At 36.6% G+C, this 27,192-nt stretch overlaps 2 protein-coding genes across 3 annotated transcripts in view; one reads left to right on the plus strand and one right to left on the minus strand.

Annotated features, from left to right (window-relative positions):
- Positions 1 to 15,354, plus strand: part of LOC121384682 — a 32,596-nt gene extending 17,242 nt beyond the window's left edge. Inside the window, exons 6-8 of one of the 2 annotated variants that reach the window (XR_005959422.1) lie at positions 7,060 to 7,149; positions 12,871 to 13,088; positions 15,299 to 15,354. Coding sequence is in view for 1 of the 2 variants with exons in the window: in XM_041515172.1 (XP_041371106.1) it covers positions 7,060 to 7,149; positions 12,871 to 12,991 (211 nt within the window). In the remaining variant the exon portion in view is untranslated. Of the gene's footprint in view, positions 1 to 7,059; positions 7,150 to 12,870; positions 15,238 to 15,298 lie in introns of those variants that run through there. The other variant, XM_041515172.1, reaches the window with a different exon arrangement.
- A 2,154-nt stretch (positions 15,355 to 17,508) lies between these two features.
- The window catches only part of LOC121384085 (neurogenic locus Notch protein-like), a 131,184-nt gene continuing 121,500 nt past the window's right edge, over positions 17,509 to 27,192 (minus strand). Inside the window, 3 exon segments of the mRNA XM_041514312.1 lie at positions 17,509 to 24,060; positions 24,801 to 24,898; positions 26,854 to 27,001. Of these exon segments, the coding sequence (XP_041370246.1) occupies positions 22,789 to 24,060; positions 24,801 to 24,898; positions 26,854 to 27,001 (1,518 nt within the window). The 3' untranslated portion in view covers positions 17,509 to 22,788.

A 27,192-nucleotide genomic window follows, 5' to 3' on the forward strand; every position in this document is an offset into this window, starting at 1 on the left:
ATGCATTTTCCCCACTAAATACCATGGTCTTTGATGTACCAGTTCATGGACACTCACTTGTTTAAAGGGGCGGGTAGTTGCCCAGTGATAAAGCGCTCGCTTGATGCGCAGTCGGTTTGTGATCGATCCCTGTTGGTGGGCCAATGGTCGGTGGGCCCATTGGCCCATTTTTCCTTCCAGCCAGTGCACCACGACTGGTATATCAAAGGCCGTGGTATGTGCTATCCTGTCTGTGGGATGGTGAATATAAAAGATATCTTGCTTCTAGTGGAAAAAAATGTAGCAGGTTTCCTCTCTATGACTGTCAAAGTCTAGTGTCTAGTGGTGTCGTTAAACAAAACAAATTTCTTTTTTTTTCCACTGGTTTCACTGGGAAAAAACACATAGAAGTTTGTTTTGTTTAACAACACCACTGGAGCACATTGATTTATTAATCATCGGCTATTGGATGTCAAACATTTTGTAATTTTGACATAATCTTAGAGAGGAAACCTGCTACATTTTTTCTATTAGTAAGAGGTATGAGGGAGGTTCTAAATATCTACAGGTAGCATTTTGGGTTTCTCTCCTTGTCGAACCACCCACCAGCACAGTTTACCAATAATTCTGAGTGGATAGAATAACACTCGCTGTTAATAATTAACTTACATTTATTGGTTACAATTATTAATATCTCTACAGCAGAATTATAAAGTAACTCATTTGAAAACATAGACTACGGAGGAATAAAAAATAAACCACTGTAGACCTAAATTGTAAATGATAATAATTAGTTTCCCCAGGTCTCGCTTGGACAATGTATAGTTTTCTTAATAAAATGAATAATTACATTTACATGAATTGATTCACAGTAAGAACAGCTGTTTTCTATTTACTTTCCAAACCGTCAACCCCAAACGTTAGTGATGTCATCCCCAGGTTGACGTCATACGTCCTCCTGGGGCTGACGTCATAACACATTTTTTGCCTATGTACTTTACAATTCCTTCCTTCATTTAAACATGTTAATTATCCTTGTATAATTGTGATGACTCCTATAAAAAAGATATTTGGTTGTGGGTTTTCAGTCTATAATTTAAAAGTTTTTTTTGTTTTTTTAGATCAATAATGTAGACATGCACTTTGGTTTTTTGGTGTGTGGTGGTGGAAAACAATATTACCAGGATTAATAGGGATTTCACTGCATTGAGATTGTCTGTGTTTCCTGTCTGACTAGAGCCTAACTGCAGTCTTAACCTGTCTGGAATTGATTAGACCAGATTATGCGACTAATGTCAAATCCACCTCGTGGAATTAACCAACATCCGGAAATATAAGGAGCAGGATAAGTTCCAATTATAAATATACCTCATTAGTGCCATTCACAAGTATGTACCAGACTCAATCTGCTTGTAATTCTCAACAGATTCGTATCATGTGTCGGATATATATATATATATACTAATATCTTCAATATGGTTGTTGACTTCACACCAGTGTCTCCGTTTGGAATTTAGCTCAGTCGGGTGAGTGCCCGTTTGAGGTGCTCGCGTTGCAGAATCGAACCACCTCGGTGGAACCATTCATCTGACTGGGGTTTTTCTCATTCCAACCAGTGCACAACAACTGGTCAAAGGCCATGGTATGTGCTTTCCTGTCTGTGGGAAAATGCATATAAAAGATGCATTAGGAAAAATGTAGCAGGTTTCCTCTGATGACTACATCTCAGAATTAACAAATGTTTGACATTCAATAGCCAATGAATAATTAATTAATGTGCTCTAGTGGTGTCATTAAACGTTGAGGGGAGTGATTAATTGCTCCACTAATTTAGACTTACGGACAGCCATTTTAGATGTTAACCCTATTAATACCATATATATTTAAATGCTAAGGGGAGCTAAAAATTACTCTCCTTGAACTAGTCTCAGGGGAGTGATGGGGAGCGAGAGTGATAGCTCCCCTTATACAGCCAGGTCTGTCTATTTTAGTTGTACAAGTAGTTGGTTTACCATCAAATATTTGGGCGTATTAAATTTTCAAAATACTAATTTTGGTGTCAGATAGAATTTGAAGCTTAGATCTCCTGTGATTTAAGTCATTCACATCAGGAAGTAACCTAATATATAGCAAGACCTGCATTTCATCTTCATTTCAACTTATTTTCATGCTTATATCCAATTAAGGTTCAAACACACTGTCCTGGGCACACACCTCAGCTATCTGGGCCGTGTGTCCAGGACAGTGGGTTAGTTGTTAGTGGTTAGTGAGAGAGAAGAGGGTGTAGTGGTCTTACACATACCCATTGAGTCGTTAAAACTCGCTCTGGGTGGAAGCTGGTACCGGGCTGCGAACCCTGTACCTACCAGCCTTATGTCCGATGGCTTAACAACAACACCACCGAGGCCGGTAGACTTGCATTAATACCATGAATAACAAATTCCTTAATTAACCCATTCTGATTTAAACCGCATTTAAATAGTTTTGGTGTCATGCAGACACCGAAAAGAAATCAGAGTTGCCAAGTAACTGCAATCAATGCAGTACTTGTATTCTATCAAACATATTTGAGGAAACTTGGGTTAATAGCTGTTTTCTTCATAACCAAGGAACGTGTATGCAAACAAGGATAGCAAACTGGGTTTTTTTTTTATTAGCCCCTTGTCGTCTATGGGTGCTTTTGTTTTGGAAAAAGAAAGAAAAAAAGAGTTTTATTTAACAACACACTCAACACATTTTATTTACAGTTATATAGCATCAGACCACACAGATATAGAGAGAGAGGAAACCCACTGTCACCACTTCATGAGCTACTTTTTTCGATTAGCAGCAAGGGATCTTTTATATGCACCATCCCACAGACAGGATAGTACATCCCACGGCCTTTGTTACACCAGTTGTGGAGCACTGGCTGGAACAAGAAATAGCCTTATAGTCTCGAGTCTAGACTCTGAAGGTTTTATAAGTACCAGGCCTGTTCACTTAGAATATCAAAGTTGTACATCCACTATATGGTTCTAGTAGTCTTTAATGTTTACAGTAGCTCAAACAAGGTATTGTTTGATACCTACGAAAGTACATTACTGGAGATACAATCTAGTTTGAGCTGATACAAACAGGATATTGCAGAAACACTGGATATTCAGACATTACCGTATTTCACCGGAAATAAGCCCATGTCTTTGAATAAGCCCCCCTCCGTTTTGATAGCATTTAAGAAATTAGGCCCTCATTCGTAAATAAGCTCACCCCCAACTTCGTCACCTTATAAATAACACGAAATTGCAAGTTTGCTCAAAGTTCATTTAAAAGGTCATACCTCCTGCAGATAATTAAACACAAATGTAACAACAAATGTAACACAATATTTTACCACCAGTGAGATTTAGCAGTCTAACAATAACAGTGTGTAACATTGTTTTCAATTTCATGCCTGCAGTATTTCTCTGAAGTATCCAAGCCCAAGTATGAACTAAAAACCAATGTCTATTTTTACCACCACACTGGGTCCGCAGTTAATGCTAATTAAGCAAATACCATATTCTGATTGGCTAAGAACAATGACCTTAGATTGACAATTTTTTGTAGTGTAAGCTGGCTGCCTGTGTCAGAAACGTGTGTATATGCTATTGAGTTTGTTGTTAATTGTTGTTGTTTTAAGTCTTCTCAGCATTAAATTTTGGATGTAAATAAACCTCACTGGTAAGTAACTGTAACATAGAAGGTGTGTTTCTGATAATTAGATACTAGTAAAAAACCCACAATTTAATTAATAAACAATTATTATTTATTAATAACAAATGGAACACTAATTAATAGATATGCTACTGAACGTTTTTTGTTTTCTTCCTAGTTCATTTAATTATTATTATTTATTTTAATTATTATTATTTTTTTTTTCCAACAAAACTGGCCCCTTGTCTGGGAATAAGCCCACCCCATGCTAAGCACACAATGAGTTGTCTTGGCCCCCTGGGCTTATTTCCGGTCAAATACGGTAATATTATTCTAAGCAAAAACAAAAGTGTTATTAATATGTGATGTTATTCGTTAATGTGACTGTATTACAACAGCTACTAAAAAAGAAAGAAAGTTTTGTTTAACGACACCACTAGAGCACATTGATTAATCAATCATCGGCTATTAGATGTCAAACATGTGGTAATTCTGACTTGTAGTCATCAGAGGAAACCCGCTACATCTTTCCTAATGCAGGAAGGGATCTTTTATATGCATTTTCCAACCGACAGGATAGTACATACCACTGCCTTTGTTATACCAGTTGTGGTGCACTGGCTGGAACGAGAAATAGCCCAATGGGCCCACCGACGGGGATTGATCTCACAATGACCGCACATCAAGCGAGTGCTTTACCACTGGGCTACGTCCCGCCTGCACAGTAGCTAGTAAGTCAGAAATGTCCCTTCAAACTTCATTTGCCAGTTAATGGATTCACGCTGGGTTTAGCTTACAGGTATAAACATGCACAGTAAGACAGTAATTCAATAGTAAGACAACAGTGAAGCTATTATGTTCGTATCTTGAACTTACCCTCATTGTGACCTTTCAAAGAATATTTTATATATACATGCTGTGGTAGTGTTTTTTCTTGGTTTTGTTACAGCATCAAAAGTGATTATGAATAACTTATTTCTGATAAAAAAATTTAAACACTAATTCTATGTACCGTAATGATTCGTACTTATGTGCTATTGGCTTGAAAACAGGAAGTATCGTAATATCATTGATATCATTGGTATTGAAAATTGAGGTTCGGTATCGATATCGGTATTTTTGGGGGTGATTTACGGTATTTACGGTACGGTATTTGGTATTGAGACAGTACCAATACTGATAACGATATTGAACAGTATTTTCAGTATACTCTGCTTTAAATGCATGCCTGAGTTAAGGCTCACCCACTAATTTCATCTAAATAAAATTAAATTCCATACACAAGGCTCTCACTTCGTTCGTTAGATATATTGTTAGTGCTTTCCTACATGGTGGCAAACATTGTTCAATACCAAAATTTCGGTATTTTGAAATTTGTTCGGTACGGTAAATCGGTATTGACGTGTTACCGATACTGAACGGTATATACGGTATTCCGCCCAGCTCTGGCATAGACATTTATTAATGAAATGTTTCATAATTTTTGTTCAGTTATCTAATTATTGTTCTAGTGTCAGATGGGAATACATGTAGGTAATATGGAAAATATTTCTTTTAAATATATCCCCACCAGGGAAAAAAAGGTTCCTGACAATTTTATTGCATCTATACTGTTGAGGGGGTGAGACGTAGCCCAGTGGTAGAGCGCTCGCTTGATGCACAGTCAGTTTGGGATCGATCCCTGTCAGTGGGCCCATTGGGCTATTTCTCGCTCCAGCCAGTGTACCACGATTGGTATGTGCTATCATGTATGGGATGGTGCATATATAAGATCCCTTGCTACTAATGGAAAATTGTAGCAGGTTTCTTCCCTAAGACTATATATGTTAAAATTACTAAATGTTTGACATCCAATAGCCAATGATAAATAAATCAATGTGCTCTAGTGGTGTTGTTAAACAAAACAATATTTCTATGCTGTTGTACATCACCATGATTGGAAGCTGACAGGGTTATTTTATTTTCATTTCAATCAGGTGAATTGTTAACAAACTTTAATCAATAAAAAAATCAACAACTGACATTGTTTACATAAATTATGTTTCATTATGCTTTAGTAATAGTGGTTTGATTGTCAAAATTTATATAATGCTTTAATGTATATTTAGTTACTACCTTATATGATAGCCAAACATTTTCCTTCTGCTCAGTTGTTAATTTACAAATGTATGTTATATGCACTAATTAGCAGTTTCCATCTGACGCCAAAATACACCAACATTCATCCAACTTTTCCCGAGAAAAATGATTGATTACAAAATCATCATTAAATGAAAAGTTTTAAAAAGTACACTTGTTTCATACAGCACACTGATGTGGGTATTTAAAAACACTAACAACTTCCCTTTAAATGTAGTTTAAATTTTTGGTCTGGTGTTGAAATATGACAATTTATGGAGCATATTAATATGTGGCAGTGTTTATCACATTTATATATTAGACAATTCTTCAACACTTTTTATAAATTCTATATAGCATAACTGGGTAATTACAGACCTCACCTTGAAACACACTGAGGGGAGTGATCAATTGCTCCATTTAATTGGTTTATGGGGGAGCCATTTTAGATACTACCACATTGATGCCATATAAATTAACATGCTAAGGGGAGCTATAAAGTACTCTCCTTGAACTAGACTCAGGAGAGTGAGAGTGATGGCTCACCTTAAACGGCGAGGTCTGTATTTGTAATAAAAGTGCTTGAACCTTAATTGGATATAAGCACAAAAATAAGTTGAAATAAAAAATGTAATAATTTTAAAATATTAATGATCATAAAAACTCATACTCAGGTGTTTCAATGACCACAAATGTCTTCAGATACTTCTAATACACCAGTGTTGACAATTTTGTCCATTTTAACCTGTGTTATTACCCATATGGGCAGAGAGAAGTGGTTGGGGGAGGGGTGTGTGTGTGTGGAATTATCGTTCCCTAGTGTAAGAAAAACAAACATTTCTTCACCTAGATACATTTTCACGTCATAATCAGTGCTTGACTATAGCCTTTGACATCACAACTGTTAGGTAACAACAAACAACCATAACTATTTTTTATCCATTCAATTAAATGTAAGAATAGTTTCCATGGTGGCAGTCATGTCAACAACTTAACTTACCTCATCAGTGATACGTACGTCACAGCTATGACACAACACTGTATTTTGTTCTCAACTTGCAAACTTGTTTTCAGTGACAGTATCATTTCAAAATCTTCCATAAAATGATAAAGATTGATAATGGGCAATAAATAGAATACCCAACTCACTACTCGGTAATACCGTTTATCTTGCACTCATGCCAAAGGCTCCAGAAGGACATCAATTCACTTGTGCAAGATAAATGGTATTGCCTCGTAGCTCATTGAATATTCTCTAAAGATAACGTAGCCAAGTTTTACTTGCAGTTGCCTGAAATCCATTACTATACGAAGGAAACAGGAGGAAGAAGGCCGGAAGGTGGTTCAGGGGCTCATTCATGATATGCAGTATCTAAAGTAAGTTTTAAAGGCACTCACCCTAGTCACTAGGCAGGATATATGTCTGACTTTTACAGCTCTGTGTTTGTACCGTTAAGTTAGACATTATACTTAAACTTACTGCTTCAGTTATCAGGCTTTCTGCCAGAGGGTAAAACAGGTATGGTACCATACCCCAATTTGTTTGCAGATTTTTTTTTTTAAGTTAACGTTTTGACAAAATTAATGAATCTTATCATTACTGTATGCTTTTCTTAACCCTAATGCTATTTTCTTTCTGGGGGGATGCCCCCATACCACTTTTTGACTGTGCTTGCATTCATTTCCATAGTGCTATATCCAAACATTTCTTTCTGGCAGAAAGACTGGTTATTAATTTTGGCAGATCTAATTTGTTTCTGGGCTCTCTGTTTTTCATTCCAGAATCTGATAACAACATTTATTCATTTTAGCATGACTACCAAACAATTATATAGGTCTGCAAATGAATCACTATGCATTTTTACATGGGATTACAGCTAATTTTGAAATACTTGGTAAAAAGGTCTTGGGTTAGAACATTTTGCCTAAATATCTGCATTGTTTTTGCCCAAATTTGAGGTTTTGCTCCAGGACAAGGAGTGCATTTGCCCAGCTCCCCCCCCCCCCCCCCATCCCCCTCCCATCTCGTACACCTTATGTGCTAGAGTTTTTCATTAGTAGTATGGGATCTTTTATATGCACTTACCAAGGCAGGACAGCACATACCTAGGCTTTTGATGTACCAGTTGGCACTGGTTGGGTGAGGGGGAAATTCCAATCAGAGAATGGGTTCACCGAGGTGCTTCAAGTGTAACAGACAAGGTACATGGCTTTGGAACTAGATGGCATCTATACTGTTGCAGACCGGCCTCGGTGGCGTCGTGGTTAGGCCATCGATCTACAGGCTGGTAGGTACTGGGTTCGGATCCCAGTCGAGCCATGGGATTTTTAATCCAGATACCGACTCCAAACCCTGAGTGAGTGCTCCGCAAGGCTCAATGGGTAGGTGTAAACCACTTGCACCGACCAGTGATCCATAACTGGTTCAACAAAGGCCATGGTTGGTGCGATCCTGCCTGTGGGAAGCGCAAATAAAAGATCCCTTGCTGCTAATCGGAAAGAATAGCCCATGTACTGGTGACAGCGGGTTTCCTCTCAAAATCTGTGTGGTCCATAACCATATGTCTGACGCCATATAGCCGTAAATAGAATTGTTGAGTGCGTCGTTAAATAAAACATTTCTTCTTCTATACTGTTGCAGGGGCGGGATGTAACCCAGTGGTAAAGTGCTCGCTTGATGTGCAGTTGGTCTAAGGTCGATCCACGTCGATAGGCCCATTGGGCTATTTCTCGTTTCAGCCAGTGCTCCACAACTGGGGTAACAAAGGCCATGGTATGTACTATCCTGTCTGTGGGATGGTGCATATAAAAGATCCCTTGCTGCTAATCGAAAAAAGTAGCTCATGAAGTGGCGACAGTGGGTTTCCTCTCTCTATATATCTGTGTGGTCCTTAACCATATGTCTGATGCCATATAACCGTAAATAAAATGTTTTGAGTGCGTCGTTAAATAAAACATTTCCTTCCTTCCTTCCATTAACATACAGTGGACTCAGTTCAGTTCTAAGGTTTAGTTTCATACTAGAATACATCCAAACTTTTATTTTTTATCACTTGTTTCAATGATTTTTCTCTTTTGTTTTTTCTGAGAAGCTCTTTATACCAGGGTAATGTCTCGGAAAATTTTACCTAATACCTATAGCACATCAAATTGGGAATTTTTCAAAGTTCTGTTTGATGTTTATGGCACTTCGTATAGGGAATTTGGATTCTTGTTTGACATTACAAATTTAGAAATTTACAATTATGGAAACAGGATGTTTTACTGTACGCCTACCGGTACCTATTTTGCAGAAATATTTATTTTAGGTGGTCTTCATGAAAAAAATATTGTCTGGAAAAAGAAACATTAGTTAGAATGTTATGTTTGAATAATTGATACTAGAAAGAAAATGTCATGTCCCATAGATCTTCCATATTAGTATACAGTCACAACATGATTCATTATTTAGTATCGTCTGTAAAAATACTTTATATTTCTCTTTACATAAATAAAGCATTTTACTGTGGCTTTAATTCCTGTGACATTTACATGTACCAAATTAGCATGGGGGGTGGGGGGGGAGAATTAAAGTTTGTTTTAAATTTGTTTAGAGTACATTGATTTATTAATTATCTGCTGTTGGATGTCAAACATTTAGTCATTTTTGACTCCTACATTTTTCCATTAGTTAGCAGGGGATCTTTTCTATACACTTTCCCACAGACAGAACAGCATATACCATGGACACTGATATACACTTTCCCACAGACAGAACAGCATATACCATGGACACTGATATACACTTTCCCACAGACAGGACAGCACATACCATGGACACTGATATACACTTTCCCAGACAGGACAGCATATACCATGGACACTGATATACACTTTCCCACAGACAGGACAGCATATACCATGGACACTGATATACACTTTCCCACAGACAGGACAGCATATACCATGGACACTGATATACACTTTCCCACAGACAGGACAGCATATACCATGGACACTGATATACACTTTCCAACAGACAGGACAACATATACCATGGACACTGATATACACTTTCCCACAGACAGGACAGCATATACCATGGACACTGATATACACTTTCCCACAGACAGAACAGCATATACCATGGACACTGATATACACTTTCCCAGAGACAGAACAGCACATACCATGGACACTGATATACACTTTCCCACAGACAGAACAGCATATACCATGGACACTGATATATACTTTCCCACAGACAGAACAGCACATACCATAGACACTGATATACTAGTCGTGGTGCACTGATTGTTCATTCCTACAACCTAGACACCTCGGGCGATCACTCTACCAACTGAACTAGATCTCACCCTTCAGAGGGATTGAGCTCCGACAGTTGTTAGATTTCTGCCTTAAGTGATCGGGCCATAGGATAAAACCACCTCAGTGGACTCATTGAGGTTTTTCCTCATCCCAACCAAGGTTCCACGACTGGTATATCAAAGGCTATGGCATGTGCTGTAGGAAAGTACATGTAAGAGATCTATTGCTGCTAAAGGAAAAATTTAGTGGGGTTTTTCTGAAGACTGTGTCCGAATTACCAAATGAGTGACTTTCTATAGCCGATGATTAATTAATAAAAAAATTCTAATGTCATTATGCAAACAAAGCAAACTAACACCTAGCAGCTGTAGTTTAAAGAGACATACCCTAGTTTTTAAACACTAAGTCATATTTGTGACTTTTATAGCTGTTTTTAATAACTGAAATCATACTTTAGTTAGATTTTATTGTTTAGATTATCCATTTTCATACATTCAAAGTGTTTTTGGTGATCCTGGTGTTTTTAATATCACAAAATGCATTTTTCATATTTTTAAAAATGCACATGTGTCTGAGAAGTAACAGTTATGGAGTCGAGTTTTAGTCTATTTTTAGAGGATATTTCACCATTTCAAAGTCACAGACTCATGTTTTACTCAGTTGTAACTTTATCCAAATGTGTTACAGGTTTGTAGATTAACTAAACTTAGTGTGCATTTTCATGGGCTGAAACGAGGGTCTGTCCCTTTAAAATGTACTGGGCAAGAATTTAACATTCCTTTACTTTTCAAAAGAGAAATGAAGAGACATCTGGATGATTCAGGATGCTGACATGTTTTGTTTTATCTTTATTGATTTTAAGGAGTCTACATCAGCAGCTCAGTAATAATAAATAATTAGAAAGGAAATAATAAATGATGTAATAAAACAGCCACTGTTCTATTAATGTGAAGATTACAGTCATAGTTAGTGAGTTTACGAATTCCACGTTGTTTGAATGGCTGCAAGAGATGGGGAATTGGATAATGATATAGATGTACGTGGGTATAGCTATAACGAAAAATGATAAACTAAAAGAAAGAGTCCATTGAGACTAGAATGAAACAATATAAATGAATACATATAGCATACACAATCTGTCTCCTTTGCGACAGAGGGACTTGGGTGTTGAGTTAGCTAGAGGTTTGCTAGGGAGGGGAATATAACTCATTAAATAGAAGAGAGGAAAAAGGTGAAGTGTTAGAAGATAGCTTTGCATATTCTGGAGAAACAGAAGGTTCATTTTGTTTTTATTTCTTAAAAAAACCCTGGAATGTTGAGGTTGGAAAGGCTCTGTATATTTATGGTAAGTAGAAATTTACTGACAGAGAAAACAAATAAGGGCACACTTGGTATTATAGAAAATACCAGCCTCTGTGGTGTCATGGTTAAGCCATCGGACATAAGGCTGGTAGGTACAGGGTTCACAACCCAGTACCGGCTCCCACACAGAGCGAGTTTTAACAACTCGATGGGTAGGTGTAAGACCACTACACCCTCTTCTCTCTTACTAACCACTAACAACTAACCGTCTGTTCTGGACAGACAGATAGCCCAGATAGCTGAAGTGTGTGCTTGAACCTTAATTGGATATATAAGCACAAAAATAAGTTAAAATGTAGAAAATATTTCACTTACTAATAGCATCATAATGTCTGTATAAAGTGCAAAGATGTAATGTGAGATTGAATGTCAGTAATGTGAGATTGAATGTCAGTAATGTGAGATTGAATGTCAGTCAGTAATGTGAGATTGAATGTCAGTAATGTGAGATTGAATGTCAGTCAGTAATGTGAGATTGAATGTCAGTAATCTGTGACAGAATGTCAGTAATCTGACAGAATGTCAGTAATGTGGGACTGAATGTCAGTAATGTGTGACAGAATGTCAGTAATGTGTGACAGAATGTCAGTAATCTGTGACAGCATGTCAGTAATCTGTGACAGAATGTCAGTAATGTGGGATTGAATGTCAGTGACAGAATGTCAGTAATGTGGACTGAATGTCAGTAATGTGGGACTGAATGTCAGTAATGTGGGATTGAATGTCAGTAATGTGGGACTGAATGTCAGTAATGTGTGACAGAATGTCAGTAATGTGGGACTGAATGTCAGTAATGTGGGACAGAATGTTAGTAATGTGGGATTAAATGTCAGTGACAGAATGTCAGTAATGTGGGATTGAATGTCAGTAATGTGGGACTGAATGTCAGTAATGTGGGACTGAATGTCAGTAATGTGGGACAGAATGTCAGTAATGTGGGATTGAATGTCAGTAATGTTGGACAGAATGTCAGTAATGTGGGACTGAATGTCAGTAATGTGGGACTGAATGTCAGTAATGTGAGACTGAATGTCATTATTGTGAGACTGAATGTCAGTAATGTGAGACTGAATATCAGTAATGTGAGACTGAATGTCTGTAATGTGAAATTGAATGTCACTAATGTGAGATTGAATGTCAGTAATGTGAGACTGAATGTCAGTAATGTGAGATTGAATGTCAGTAATGTGAGACTGAATGTCAGTAATGTGAGATTGAATGTCTGTAATGTGAGATTAAATGGCAGTGACATGGTTAACTTTCTTATGCTATGAATAAGGATTTTGGTTGCAGTCACTTTTCTGTCAGTGTTGGTATGATCCCATCAGTATATATGGTTGCAATGATAACATTTGATTTCCCCGACAGAATTATGAATAACAAATAAAATGATTTTGAGAAAATTAACTGCTTGTTCCGGTATTTCAGTAAGCTGCTGTTGAAGACGAAGAGAGAGATAGACACAGCTCTCAGAAAAAAACAGCAACAACTGCCTCAGATGTGGAAGTCGAACGCACAGAACTATGGACAGCCCACCCGCAAGTTTTAAAAAGTTTTAGAAAGTTAAACCCACAGAATTATAGACAGCCCACACAAAAGGTTTAGGAAGTCAAACCCACAGATATATGTACAGCCCACACAAAAAGGTGAGAAAGCCTAATACACAGATTTATGAACTACCCACGCACATGTTTTAGGAAGTCAAACCCACAGATTTATGGACAGCAAGTTTTAGAAAGTCTTTAACATACAGAATTACGGACAGTCCACACACAAGTTTTAGAAAGTCAAACCCACAGATTTATGGACAGCAAGTTTTAGAAACTCTTTAACATACAGATCTATGGATAACCCACACGCAACATGCAAGTAATGGGGAAGTCAAAACCATAGACAACCCACAACCCAAAGAATTATGGATACCTCACATACAAGTTTTAGAAAAATAGGGCCCAAATAAAATAAATACTCGATTTTTAACCCTGCTTGTTCTGAGGATAAAGGCCTATTCCATCTTTTTTTTTTACCAAAAACAAATGTACCCAACATGCAATATTTTTTGGTGTTCCAAAAATATAAAATAAAATAATAAAATTTTACCCCTGCCCCAATTTGAATTTTTTTTAAAAATAAAACTAGCATTTATTATATTACGACCTAATGCACAATTTGTGAACAATCAGGATGCACATAGCTTTAAGGGATATAATTCCATATGTAATGTGGACAATACACATGCAAGTTTTAGGAACAGAATACAGAATCCAAATGCAAATTTCAAGATCCTAAAGTCTTTTGAAGTGTGAAATCCCAAATATCACATACATGTTTTAGAAAATCATACATCCCCGAAATGTGGAAAGCTCGCATAAAAGTCTGAGGAAAACAAACCAACAGAATTGTGTGGAACAACCTTTACCTAAGTTTCATAAATGAAGCCCCATGGCTGACATCAGGGTTTCTGCCAGAGGGTAAAACGGGCATGGCGCCATACCCAATTTTTTGGGCAGATTTTATTTTTTAAAGTTAACTTATTGACAAAATCAATTAATCTTATTGTTACTGTATGATTTTCTTAACCCTAACCCTAAACTTAACCCATTTTTGTTCTGTGAGAGGCCCCCCATAGCCCTTGTTGACTGTGGTTGCATTCAATTCCATAGCACCATACTCCAAAATTTCTTTCTGGCAGAAACACTGACAGGCTGTGGACTTGTATATCAAGGCTTTGAACATGATTGACTATTGTGATTAATTGATGGCCAGACTTTTTATATTTATATATATACATTCACTGGATTTTTTTCAGGCATATGTTTTCTACATGTCAGTGCACATTTGGAAAAAGAAATGTAAAACACAGTTTCTTATTTAATGCCAGAAAACATGCATACCCACATGCATGGACACACGCATGCATGCACACACGTGCACACACACATTTAAGTGACAGATCCTAGTTTTTAAACACTACGACATATTTTTCACTATTAGAACCGATTTTGATAATTTAAATTAGAAGTACTTACATTTTATTATTTAGAATATTCATTTTTGTACACCTGAATTGGTTCTGGTCGTCCAGGTTTTTATAATACCCCGAAATGCATTTCTCATAGTTCTAAAAATGCACGTTCATCTGAAAAGTAATGGTTATTGATACAATCTCTGTTATTTTTAGACAGTATTTCCCCATTTAAACAATTAACAACTAACCTACTGTCCTGGACAGACAGCCTAGATAGCTGAGGTGTGTACCCAGAACAGCGAGCTTGAACCTTAATTGAATATAAACACGAAAATAAGTTAAAATGAAATAAAAATTACTTTATTGTAGACAGTCTGAGTGTATATATATATATTTGACCCCAACATTTTATCAAGCACTACAACACTTCTGTTCAGATGAAAATAAATATTACTGATTATTCATTTGTGGATACCTCCATTAAATTTGAAACATCAATAATTTACAAATTGTCACCATCATGTACAGTATAAGGTCAACCTATTCATTATTTATGAAAGATTTCAAAAGTCGAGACATCAGAATTGATTTTTGCTAAATGGTTTTAGCTGATTATATATTCAGAAGTCTCAATCTTCTACGGACTTTCATTTGATGAGGGGTGGGACATAGTCCAGTGGTAAACACTTGCCTGGTGTGTGGTTGGCATAGATTTGATTCCAGACGATGGACCCATTGGGCTATATCTCTTTCAAGCCAGCACTTGTGTAACAAAAGTTGTGGAATGTACCATAGCCCATTGTCTGGTGGAGGGGGGGGGGGGGGGGGGGGGGGGGGGAGAAAGAAATGTTTTATTTAATAACGCACTCAACACATTTTTATTTACAGTTATATGGCGTCGGACATATGTTTAAGGACCACACAGATATTGAGAGAGAAAACCTGCTGTCGCCACTTCATGGACTACTTTTTCCGATTAGCAGCAAGGGATATTTTATATGCACCATCCCACAGACAGGGTAGTACATACCACAGCCTTTGATACACCAGTCGTGGTGCACTGGCTGGAACGAGAAATAGCCCAATGGGCCCACCGACGGGGATCAATTTCAGACCGACCGTGCATCAAGCAAACGCTTTACCACTGGGCTACGTCCTGTCTCTGTAAATTTCATAAATGTGTTGTAACCTTTGTAATTTGTGGTTTCCTGTACATTGGTTACCAGGCACCATGCTTCTTTCGATGCCTGAATTTACTGTGTTTACTACTTGATGTAGTAATGTTATTGTTACAAGAAAAATTTACCAAGTAAAATGTTTGTTGCATATTAATAGTCTTCTTTTGTTTTCATTGTTTTGCTTTATTGTGTTCTTTAAGACAGTCGTGGGGACCCACGAAACCGATTAAAATGTTCAGGGAGTGTTATGACAAGTCCACCACTGCTGGCCACTTAATATAAACAGTATTAAAGTCAGTTCCCATCTGCAAAGAATATGCTATTTGATATCTTGACACAGTTGTGTCTGCTTGTTTCATGGCATTCTAAGTAAAATAATGTTATCAACTGTAAATCAATGCTTCCAAGTACAGACCTGAAAAAATAAAAGAGTGAAAATAAAGTTACTCAGTCTTTTATGTATTTGTTTTGTCACCACAATGTGTCACACGGCTAACCTACCAAATAGGCCAAACCTTTTGAATAGTGGCAAGGAATACTTTATATGTGCTTTACTATAAAAGGACAGCACATACCACAGCAATTGAAATACCTATCACATGGCACTGGTTGCATCAGAAAAATCCCAATGGCTCCACTAATTACCTGACCATGACCCCCCCATGCCCCGCCCATGTTTTTCTTTTATTGCCAGACATTAGACAAGCACTCGAATACTGAGCAACATTCCACATGGAACAAAACAAAATTCTTTTTGTCATTCCACTAGGAGTTAGATGTCTAAATGAAGATTACTTTTCTTTTTGTCATTCCACTAGGAGTTAGATGTCTTAGTTGTAGTGGAGATGACTTCTTTTTGACATTCCACTAGGAGTTAGTTGTATTGGAGATGACTTCTTTTTGTCATTCCACTAGGAGTTAGATGTCTAAATGGAGATTACTTTTCTTTTTGTCATTCCACTAGGAGTTAGATGTCTTAGTTGTATGGAGATGACTTCTTTTTGTCATTCCACTGGGAGTTACATGTCTTAGTTGTATTGGAGATGACTTCTTTTCGTCATTCCACTAGGAGTTAGATGTCTTAGTTGTATTGGAGATGACTTCTTTTTGTCATTCCACTAGGAGTTAGATGTCTTAGTTGTATTGGAGATGACTTTTTTGTTTTGTTTAACACCACCACTAGAGCACATTGATTAATTAATCATTGGCTATTGGATGTCAAATATTTGGTCATTCTGACAAGTAGTCAGCAGAGAAAACCTGCTAAATTTGTCCATTAGCAGTAAAAGATGTTTTATATGCACTTTCCCACAGACAGGAAAACATATTAAGACATACCACGATCTTTGACCAGTTGTGGTGCACTTTCCCACAGATGGGAAAGCACATTAAGACATACCACGACCTTTGACCAGTTGTGGTGCACTTTCCCACAGACAGTAAAACACATTAAGACATACCACGACCTTTGACCAGTTGTGGTGCACTCGTAGGAAAGAGCAAAAAAAAACAATCAGCTGAATGGATCAATCGAGGTGGTTCAATCCTCCAACTCATGCACCAAACACGAGCACTCAACCAACTGAGCTAAATCCAAACTCAGGAGATGACATACATGTTTATCATTTCATTTCAACTTATTTTTGTGCTTATATCCAATAAAGGTTCAAGCACAGTGTCCTGGGCACACACCTCAGCTATCTGGGCTGGCTGTCCAAAGACCGTGGGTTAGCGAGAGAGAAGAGGGTGTAGTGGCCTAACACATACCCATTGGACCCTTAAGACCTCGCTCTAGGTGTGAGCCAGTACCGAGCTGCGAACCCTGTACCTACCAGCCTGTAGTTTGATGGCTTAACCACTACACCACCGAGGCCAGTTCTGTTTATCAGACACCATTACATTAATAACAATAACGACTAATTACTTTGTACATGAGTTTTATTTTCATAAATATATGAAACGAGTTGTCTTTGAAGCAATGAACAAAATGCACTACATTGTTGTACTATGAACAATGCTCACAAATGACATTTATATTTTATATATACATGCAAATGCGTAAATGTTGACCTTTTCGTTAACCTAACAAATGTGTGTGAAAACAATACATAATTATAATATGCTTCAGACCTTCTTGTTGAATTGTCCCTTAGCACACACTCCTACAAAGAACCATCAACACATTTCAAATTACATGTGTGACGGTAAAGAAAATAACATGTTTTGGTGGTACCTTTGTAAAAATTGTTCATATGCATCAATGAAATAAAAGCAAAATCAATGTTTCATCATCTATATCACATAAGTGTTCTTGAGGCTATAAATGTCTTAAAATAATATACCTGATAATCAGTATCAATAGTAAATATTTGTTTTATAAAAAGTTTGATATTAAATGCAGTGGGTTGGGGTTTTTTTTCAGAAGTAGCTAATGAAGATACATGTATACTATGTAACTTAAATTTTGTCTTCTACCAGTATATGTTGGCATTTGATTTTTTATGTCTTCCACATGCACTGTAAATTTTTAATACATAAAAGACGGTGTGCGTTTTGTTTTTAATACATAAAAATTTAAAAATTTACATTAAAATAAAAAATATACCAAAAAGTGGTCTTTTAAATTTAATTTTTTTACAAATTTAAGGAAAACTTTATACCCTTTTTTCCCCATTAATAGGGTTGATTTTTGCTCATTTATTCATTTGAAATAACATATTCTTAAGTACAATTCATTTTATAACAAATAACATTTTAATTGTAGAATTTTGATCACAGGCATTTGATCCCAACAGTTTGGCATGGGTGAAACAATAGCAATATTAAAAATTCATTGAACGGAAAAAGTAACAGTGGTGTAAAATAGAACTGTATGTGAACTGAATTTGAATGCAGTAAGATGATAAATGCAAACACAACAGCAATAATATGGCATTGTACAGTAGTATAATATATGGCTAACCTGGTCATGCACTGAAGCACAACCCAACAGGCCTAAAGATTATTTTGTTGAAAAATAAAACTGCAATATGTAAGAGTGGCCAAAACGTGTTATCTTTATGTACAGAAACTCGCACAAACACACATATATATATAACACCAAATATCAAATGTACATTTTCTACCAGAGTGCAACAATTTCTTGAACAATTACATCTTTATCACGGCTATATTAATCCCTACTTTATGTTTTAATAAAACTTTCATATAGAATTTTAGTTACTATTAAATTTAAAATATATATATTAAGATTTAAAAAGAATTTAAATGTTGACTACTGATACAAAAATATTTTCAATTATACATGTATTTAATAAACCAAAATGTCAAGTTCATTAACAAAAAATAATATGATCCATTTTCTTTGGTCTTAAAGGAATTAATGCCGATATGGATAATTCATCTTATTATTGGATATATTACATTAATGAACTGTTAATCATGCACTTGTGTTATCAAGTACAACATGTACATTTTATATCTGATGTAACACACAAAAATGAAAACTAAGATAAGACTAGACCCAAAAAAAAAATAATAACAACATTTATTCATCTGTCATACGAATATGACAGAGAGCAACATCTAAATCTGAACAGAGCATAAAGTAAACATTTGTAAAAGTTGAAAACATGATCATCTTAGTATATCACTTAAATATATTACATTTTAAATACAATTAATATGGTCACAGTAATGACAATTTTTACTTGTGTGCCAAAATATTTATCCATAATCCTTCCCATCAGGGAACTTCATTCTACTACTATAGTATTTACTACAAGTTATTTATTTCTGAGCCAAATGTTTTCAAAATTGCACCCAAAAATAGTGTGGGTTTTTTGTTATTTCCAAAACACTTTTCTTTTTATGTCAAATCAAACTGAAATTATTTACAAAAAAAACCCCAATGTTCATGGCAACTGGGAAGGACTATAAGTCTGTTGTTGCTGGGGTTTTATGTTCTTGTGTTTAGTTTAACAAATGAATATATCAGTTTTCGTATCCGAATGAAAACACACCCTGTAGTTCATATTTTAATGTGGTTTTATAAAAATTCACTGAAACTGATTGCACACAAGACTTGTCACATTCAATTAAATACTAATTAAAACTAATGTTTCCATTGAACAGGGTCTTATTTCAAGTATCTACATGCATCTACAATGCAGATTTCAATCCAGTTTTAGGCTGATCTCAAAGTTTTATAGATGTGGGTCCTGATGAATACAAAATATTCAACTTTTTCAAATGTTTACACGACTCATAATTTGTCTCATGAATACCGGTACCACCAAAAAGTTAACTGGAAATCATTGGTTGAGAAAACCTTTCAATATCTTGCAAACTAAGCATACTGTTCTAAACGTCAAATGAAATAAGGTGTGAGGAGGGTTTTTTTTAATCTTCTAACATAAAATATATCTACAGACATGTATATGATGAACAAAATGCCCTATGTAAAAAATAAATTAAGTAATGTGTGTATATACCACTAAAACCCTAACTGAATAACATAATGGTTCTACAGCAAACGACAAATCATATGAACAAAATAAAAATGTCTAACACGAAACAAGGTGAGGGGAAATGCATTCTAGTGAACAAATAGTAATTTACAAATTTGTGTACCTTGCAATTGTAATTCTGCATGATTTATGCAGCACACACTTGTACATTAGTTATTACCTAACCATACCCAATAATTCAAAACTTTAAAAATTATTAAAAGTTTAATTCAAGATTTTATATTTGATTTCTTTGATAAAGTCCTCATCTGAAAAAAAAAAAAATTCTTTAAAAAGAAATAATAATTTTAATAAATTTCTTTTATCTAATAATAATAATAATAAAAAAATTTGTTCAGTATAGCACTATTTATGTACAAATCTGTGTGTATGAAACCATTATCGTAATTTGACCATGCTCTCAACCAACAATGTCCATCTCAATACAACAAATATGGAATGAAAAGAATTTAAACAAAATCATCTTGCTGCCGGAATGACACTTAGGAATTGTGAAATGACAAATGGTTGTCTCCCTTTAATACTAATGCACCAGTGTTAATTAAGGTATGATGAGATCAAAGAGTTTGCAATGCCATCAAATCATACATCGCCAGGAATGATCAAATACTGTCATGCACCAATGTATAGCCAAAACATTAAAAGGACACACAGTTATAAACAGTTGACAAGTTGCACACTTAGTTTGGACTTTTCAGATGTTCATCATCTTGAAAGTACGTGAAACATTGCTGTCTCATCTCAACACAATCTAATGATGGTATTTTCAGCATTAGGGAAATGAATACATTATGAATATTATGGATGTCAAGAGGACCTTTTTGTTATAATAAAAACTGTTTTTGCTTTTGACAGCAATGTGTTATTTTTAAATATCAGACCATTGACAGTCAATTTACTTATTTTGTACACACTGGCTTAATATCAAACAGGATTGTGGCTAAATTAATTACTTTCATTATTCCAAAGAACTGACCTTGAATCTGAAAACATTACGTTTTCTTCTCTCTTTTTTTCTTCTTCTTTTAAATCATTTATTTGTGTCAAGATATCATCTTAATAAGAATGAACTTCCTATTAAATGATTTTATAATGAATATATCATTTCAAATGAATTAAAAGTAGACAATGAAGCAATTTCATTTCTGGTAACAACATATTGCAAATTGTTTAAATGTGCCCTTTGAAATATTCTGTTAAAATATATTACCACATTTGTCAATGAAAGAATGAATGCTTTTGCTGATAATGAACCGTGTATCAGTGGGGAGAAAACCACTTGTCAACCAACGAATGAAATATGATTATGAATATCATCCTTTTTAAAGTACAGTAGCTTTGCCAATGAGGAGGAAACGAAAAAGCCACATGGATATCCCTTCAACAGGGACTTTGTACACGATGCTAAAAGGTATGAAAATGGCAAAATAGCATATGGCTTTGTAACATTATTAAAACTATGTGTATAAAAATACAAATGTGTTGATTCACACTGACGCACGATGGTGTTCTCAATTCTTATAAAATATGTACACAATAAAAATATTTGTTTCAAGAAAAGAACCAAAAAAAATAATTAAAAAAATGTTCTTCAGTCCTGTGGTCCCAGCCCTGTTAACAGACAAATGAAATATAGTGCTATAAAATTTGTCTCCAGACAAAAAGTTACATTTGTTCCTAAACACCGTGAAGTACTTAAGATTTTTTTAAAAATTGTTTAAAAATGATGCTTGGAGACTGAGATCAAAAGACTGAATTAACAACATAATATATATATTTATAAATCAGGATAGTTACTGAATTCATGGCAGTATTCCAGCTAGGCTTATATTTCTAAAATGCACTGACAAAAAAAACCCACAAAAAAAAACACATGTCAACACTGTGAGCCTTTGGCCCATAGTGTATACATATTAACACTGAGGCACTCCTGTTCAAGTTCAATAATTAAAAAAAAAAAAATTGTGAACAACTAAGTGAACAGTTCACATGATAATATCACTCGATGAAAATGGACCCTTAATAAAAAATAAAAACGTATAATCTGCATCAAAATTCAAATATAAATGACTTCAAATGCAAATTATTATACCATTTTTCTTTCAAAAATCAAACTACAGGTACATCTTTATACAAGGTTTCTGAAAATGAGTTTTGACATAATCTGTTAATATTCTCAGCAGCACAAACTGACCTTCAGACAGAAATGTGCAATTTTTGTCATAAAAACTGCCTCGTCAGTATAGTCATGAAATCTCATATAATTCAGAACAATATTGCCCACTATAACACTACTGCAAACTGTTTAGGAACTTGCTTTTGTTTTGTTTTTTACCCCACCAAATTGTTGAGCACCAACAATCAATCTACTAGTCCGTTTCCTTTCATGTTCCAACTGAAATCATCCAACATGGTAACACTTTAAAGTCTTCACACAACAAACCCGTGGAATATAACCTCTTCCTTTCTTTTCTTATTCTGAAGTATTTTTTTATTATTTCTCCCCCACAGTGGACAGTGGGAAGCACACAGGGAGAAATCCAAACAGATGATGCTTACCCACAGAATTGTTTCCCACTTTTGTTTTCGTTCCATGAAAAAACCCACCACTTTAATGAAATGAAGTTAACAATGACACTTTGTTTCGAACAATGGAAAAACAACATATTGCTTATATATACACTGGCTCTGCAGTCCGTTTGTTTCGATTCTGTCCGATGGGCTGAACAGGGCTCGAAATTCCCTCTGACCAGTCTGACTGTGCAGAGTGAGGGGAGGAGCTTGACCACTGACCGGGGGAGTCGGGCGACGGTGTCGGAAAGTGGTCGGGAAGAAAGTTTCTTGTGTGTTGAGGGGGGGAGTCGGAGCTCAGGTGGCTGTGCTGCGAGGGAGGGGTGGGGTACTGGTCAACCAGATTCACCACCGCTGTGTAGTGTGGCGGCATCTGCGTCGAGCCCACGTACTTGGGGTACATGCTCTGTATCGTCGACACAGGGATCGACTCCATGTGCGCGACGTCGTTCGGATGCTGTGAGTACTCGTGTCTCGTCATCGGACTCGACTGCACCCGGTTCTGCTGTGCGTGTTGCTGCATCGCCTGGATGTGTCGCGGAGAAGTCGGCAGGTTCTTCGGCTTGATGGGCGACGGAATCCCGTGACCCATGGGGCTCCCACCACCACTGTGGGAGTGGGGCGGCGAGTTTTGCATAGTTAGCTGCTGCTGCTGCTGTTGTTGTTGATGATGATTCTGAGCAGAGTCAATCCACTCCTGAAGACCCAGCGACTCGTGATCGAGTCTCTGGTTGGGATTATACTGGGCGTGCATGACCGACAGGTCAGTCAGAGTTCTTTGGGATTGCTGCTGCTGCTGCATCAAAGGCACATCATCTATTGCTGGGTAACCGGGCTGCGACAGAACAGCCATGGCTGCGTTTTCATAGTGGGGTGGCGTCAGATCGTAACCCGGAGGCGACTGCGACTCCAGAGAGTTTCCCGGAGAAACCGTCCCCGCCGATGATGACTCGCTGTTTGGCAGCGGGTGTGGGTTCGGGTTCGCGTTCTTCTTCTTCCTGGCTTTCGACTTCTGGCCAGGCGGCAGTCCGTTGAGTCGAGCCAGCGGAGAGTTGAGGTCGTGGTCCTTCAAGACGTGATTATTCTTGGCGTTCTTGCGCGGCTTGCCCTTCATTTTGCCGTTGATGGGCTGCATGTTGTACATGGCCGTGGGCGAAGGGATGCCCCCGTTGGCCAGGTGCATGCTGGCCGGGCTGTTGATCTTGTATTCATCCAGCAGCTGAACGATGTCATGGTGGCGTCTCTCGTAGGCCACCTGACTCGGCAGACGGTCCATGTGGTCAGTGATGTCACGATTTGCATAGTGGTCGAGAAGAATCTTGGCCGTTTCGAAGCTTCCTTCCTTGGCTGCCAGAAACAGAGGCGTTTCATCCTGGAAATTAAAAAAATAAAGATAAAAATAAAAATTGGTTATTGGATGTCAAATATTTGGTAATTCTGACAGTCTTAGAATTTAAAAAGTGTTTTGTTTAAAGACACCACTAGAGCACATTGATTTATTAATCATCAGCTATTCGATGTCAAATATTTGGTAAATTTGACACTCTTAAAAAGGAAACCCCATTACATTTTTCCATTAGTGCACGACAGGATAGCACATACAATGGCCTTTAATATACCAGTTGTGGTGTACTAGCTGGTACTAGAAATTGCTCAATAAGCTCACCAATGAGGATCGATCCTAGATCGACCATGCATCAGGCAAGTGCTTTACCACTTGGCTACATCCTGCCTCTTTTAAAGTAGCAGGTTATTAAACATTGGTTCAGATTTTTAAAAACTAAAGACATATACAAAATCACTCAAATGTATTTGTACCACTCAACAGTAACATAATCATTTCTAAAAAAAATTTATTTTATTCTGAAGAACTTTAATTTAATTACTTCAATTTAAGAAGAAAAACAAAAATTACAGTTCATTTAGTTGTCATGAAAAAGAAAATGGCAAACCAAAAGGTACAAATTTGAAATACACCACGTGAAAATATTTATGGACTGACAACTTAGATAAATCAGATAAGACTAAAACAAAGAGCCTGTTCTTTATTAAAGTGAGAGTGAAAACAACTTGTGAAGTGGATCGAGGATTTGAACGACTGGTAAAACAAACCTTGCTGTCCTGGGCATCCCTGTTAGCATTGTGTTGTAGCAAGGTCAAGGCCGCGTCAGCATTATTCACTGCTGCTGCCCAGTGCAGGGTAGTTTTTCCTGGAAACAATGAGACACGTGAAGTATTAAGAAATCTGTCATTTAGTTTTGAATTATGTACAAGTTCATTCTTATGGCAAGATTTCTGGGCCCGTGCTTATAAAACTTAACTCTAGACTTTAATGAAGTCCAGACTTTAACGTAATGCTATTAGAATGGCGTTGCCATGACGTTAAAGTCTGGACTTTATTAAAGTCTAGACTTTAAGGTTTATAAAGAAAGAAATGTTTTATTTAACGACGCACTCAACACATTTTATTTACGGTTATATGGCGTCAGACATATGGTTAAAGACCACACAGATTTTGAGAGGAAACCCGCTGTCGCCACTACATTGGCTACTCTTTCCGATTAGCAGCAAGGGATCTTTTATTTGTGTTTCCCACAGGCAGGATAGCACAAACCATGGCCTTTGTTGAACCAGTTATGGATCACTGGTCGGTACAAGTGGATTACACCTACCCATTGAGCCTTGCGGAGCACTCACTCGGGGTTTGGAGTCGGTATCTGGATTAAAAATCCCATGCCTCGACTGGAATCCGAACCCAGTACCTACCAGCCTGTAGACTGATGGCCTAACCACGACGCCACCGAGGCCGGTTTAAGGTTTATAAGCACAGGGCCAGGTACCGTATTTGACCGGAAATAAGCCCAGGGGTCCAAGACAACTCATTGTGTGCTTAGCATGGGGTGGGCTTATTCCCAGACAAGGGGCCAGTTTTGTTGGAAAAAAAAAAAAAAAAAAATTAAAATAAATAATAATAATTAAATGAACTAGGAAGAAAACAAAAAACGTTCAGTAGCATATCTATTAATTAGTGTTCCATTTGTTATTAATAAATAATAATTGTTTATTAATTAAATTGTGGGTTTTTTACTAGTATCTAATTATCAGAAACACACCTTCTATGTTACAGTTACTTACCAGTGAGGTTTATTTACATCCAAAATTTAATGCTGAGAAGACTTAAAACAACAACAATTAACAACAAACTCAATAGCATATACACACGTTTCTGACACAGGCAGCCAGCTTACACTACAAAAAATTGTCAATCTAAGGTCATTGTTCTTAGCCAATCAGAATATGGTATTTGCTTAATTAGCATTAACTGCGGACCCAGTGTGGTGGTAAAAATAGACATTGGTTTTTAGTTCATACTTGGGCTTGGATACTTCAGAGAAATACTGCAGGCATGAAATTGAAAACAATGTTACACACTGTTATTGTTAGACTGCTAAATCTCACTGGTGGTAAAATATTGTGTTACATTTGTTGTTACATTTGTGTTTAATTATCTGCAGGAGGTATGACCTTTTAAATGAACTTTGAGCAAACTTGCAATTTCGTGTTATTTATAAGGTGACGAAGTTGGGGGTGAGCTTATTTACGAATGAGGGCCTAATTTCTTAAATGCTATCAAAACGGAGGGGGGCTTATTCAAAGACATGGGCTTATTTCCGGTCAAATACGGTAATTAATAAACAGGTCTGTGGGCAGACACAAAATAAACAGAACTTGACATAAAAACAAGGACTGGGATTTGCAGATGGTTGAGAAAAATTATGACAGACAGATGCGGTTAGAACACCATATTGAGAAATGGAAGAGAAAGTCAGGAAAAACTTTTTTTAAATTTAAAAATCAAAATCAAAATAAAGTTAATTAAAATAAAATATAAAAAGGAAAGTGCACATAAAAGATTCATTGCTGCTGTTCAAAAGGAGTAGCCTACGTGGATGCAGTAGGTTTTCTCACACTATACAGACCAAAAATCAAAATAGACATATATATATATATATATATATATATATACACTAGACGTCTTCAGGTATAGTTAAATATTTTCATTCCATTGCAGCAACACAAATTATATTTTAAAATATGTTATGGTGTTGTTACACAAATATTTCTGTAAACTTCAAATCTCTGTCAACATGAATACTTTTCTTACCATTATTATCTGTGGCATTAATGTCTGCATCAGCATTAATAAGATCCTCCACCATTCCTTCCATGGCGAGCCTGGCTGCGAGAATCAAAGGAGTCGTTCCATCGTGCATGCGAGCGTTCAGATTCGTTGACCGATTCCTCAGCAGAATCTGTGAACAATTAAACATCACATATGAATGAATGGGTTGGATCATCATTAAGAAAAGTAAGAAGAGCTGTTTTAAGGGTTACAGCTCTATAGTCCGAAGGTTCAGTAGTCCGAAGGTTCAGTGGTCCGAAGATTCATCACAAATCCTAACCCTAGGTTCAGTAGTCCGAAGGTTTATAGACCTAACCCCGG

This window comes from Gigantopelta aegis, chromosome 10, assembly GCF_016097555.1.
Source record: "Gigantopelta aegis isolate Gae_Host chromosome 10, Gae_host_genome, whole genome shotgun sequence".
NCBI classification, from domain to species: domain Eukaryota; kingdom Metazoa; phylum Mollusca; class Gastropoda; order Neomphalida; family Peltospiridae; genus Gigantopelta; species Gigantopelta aegis.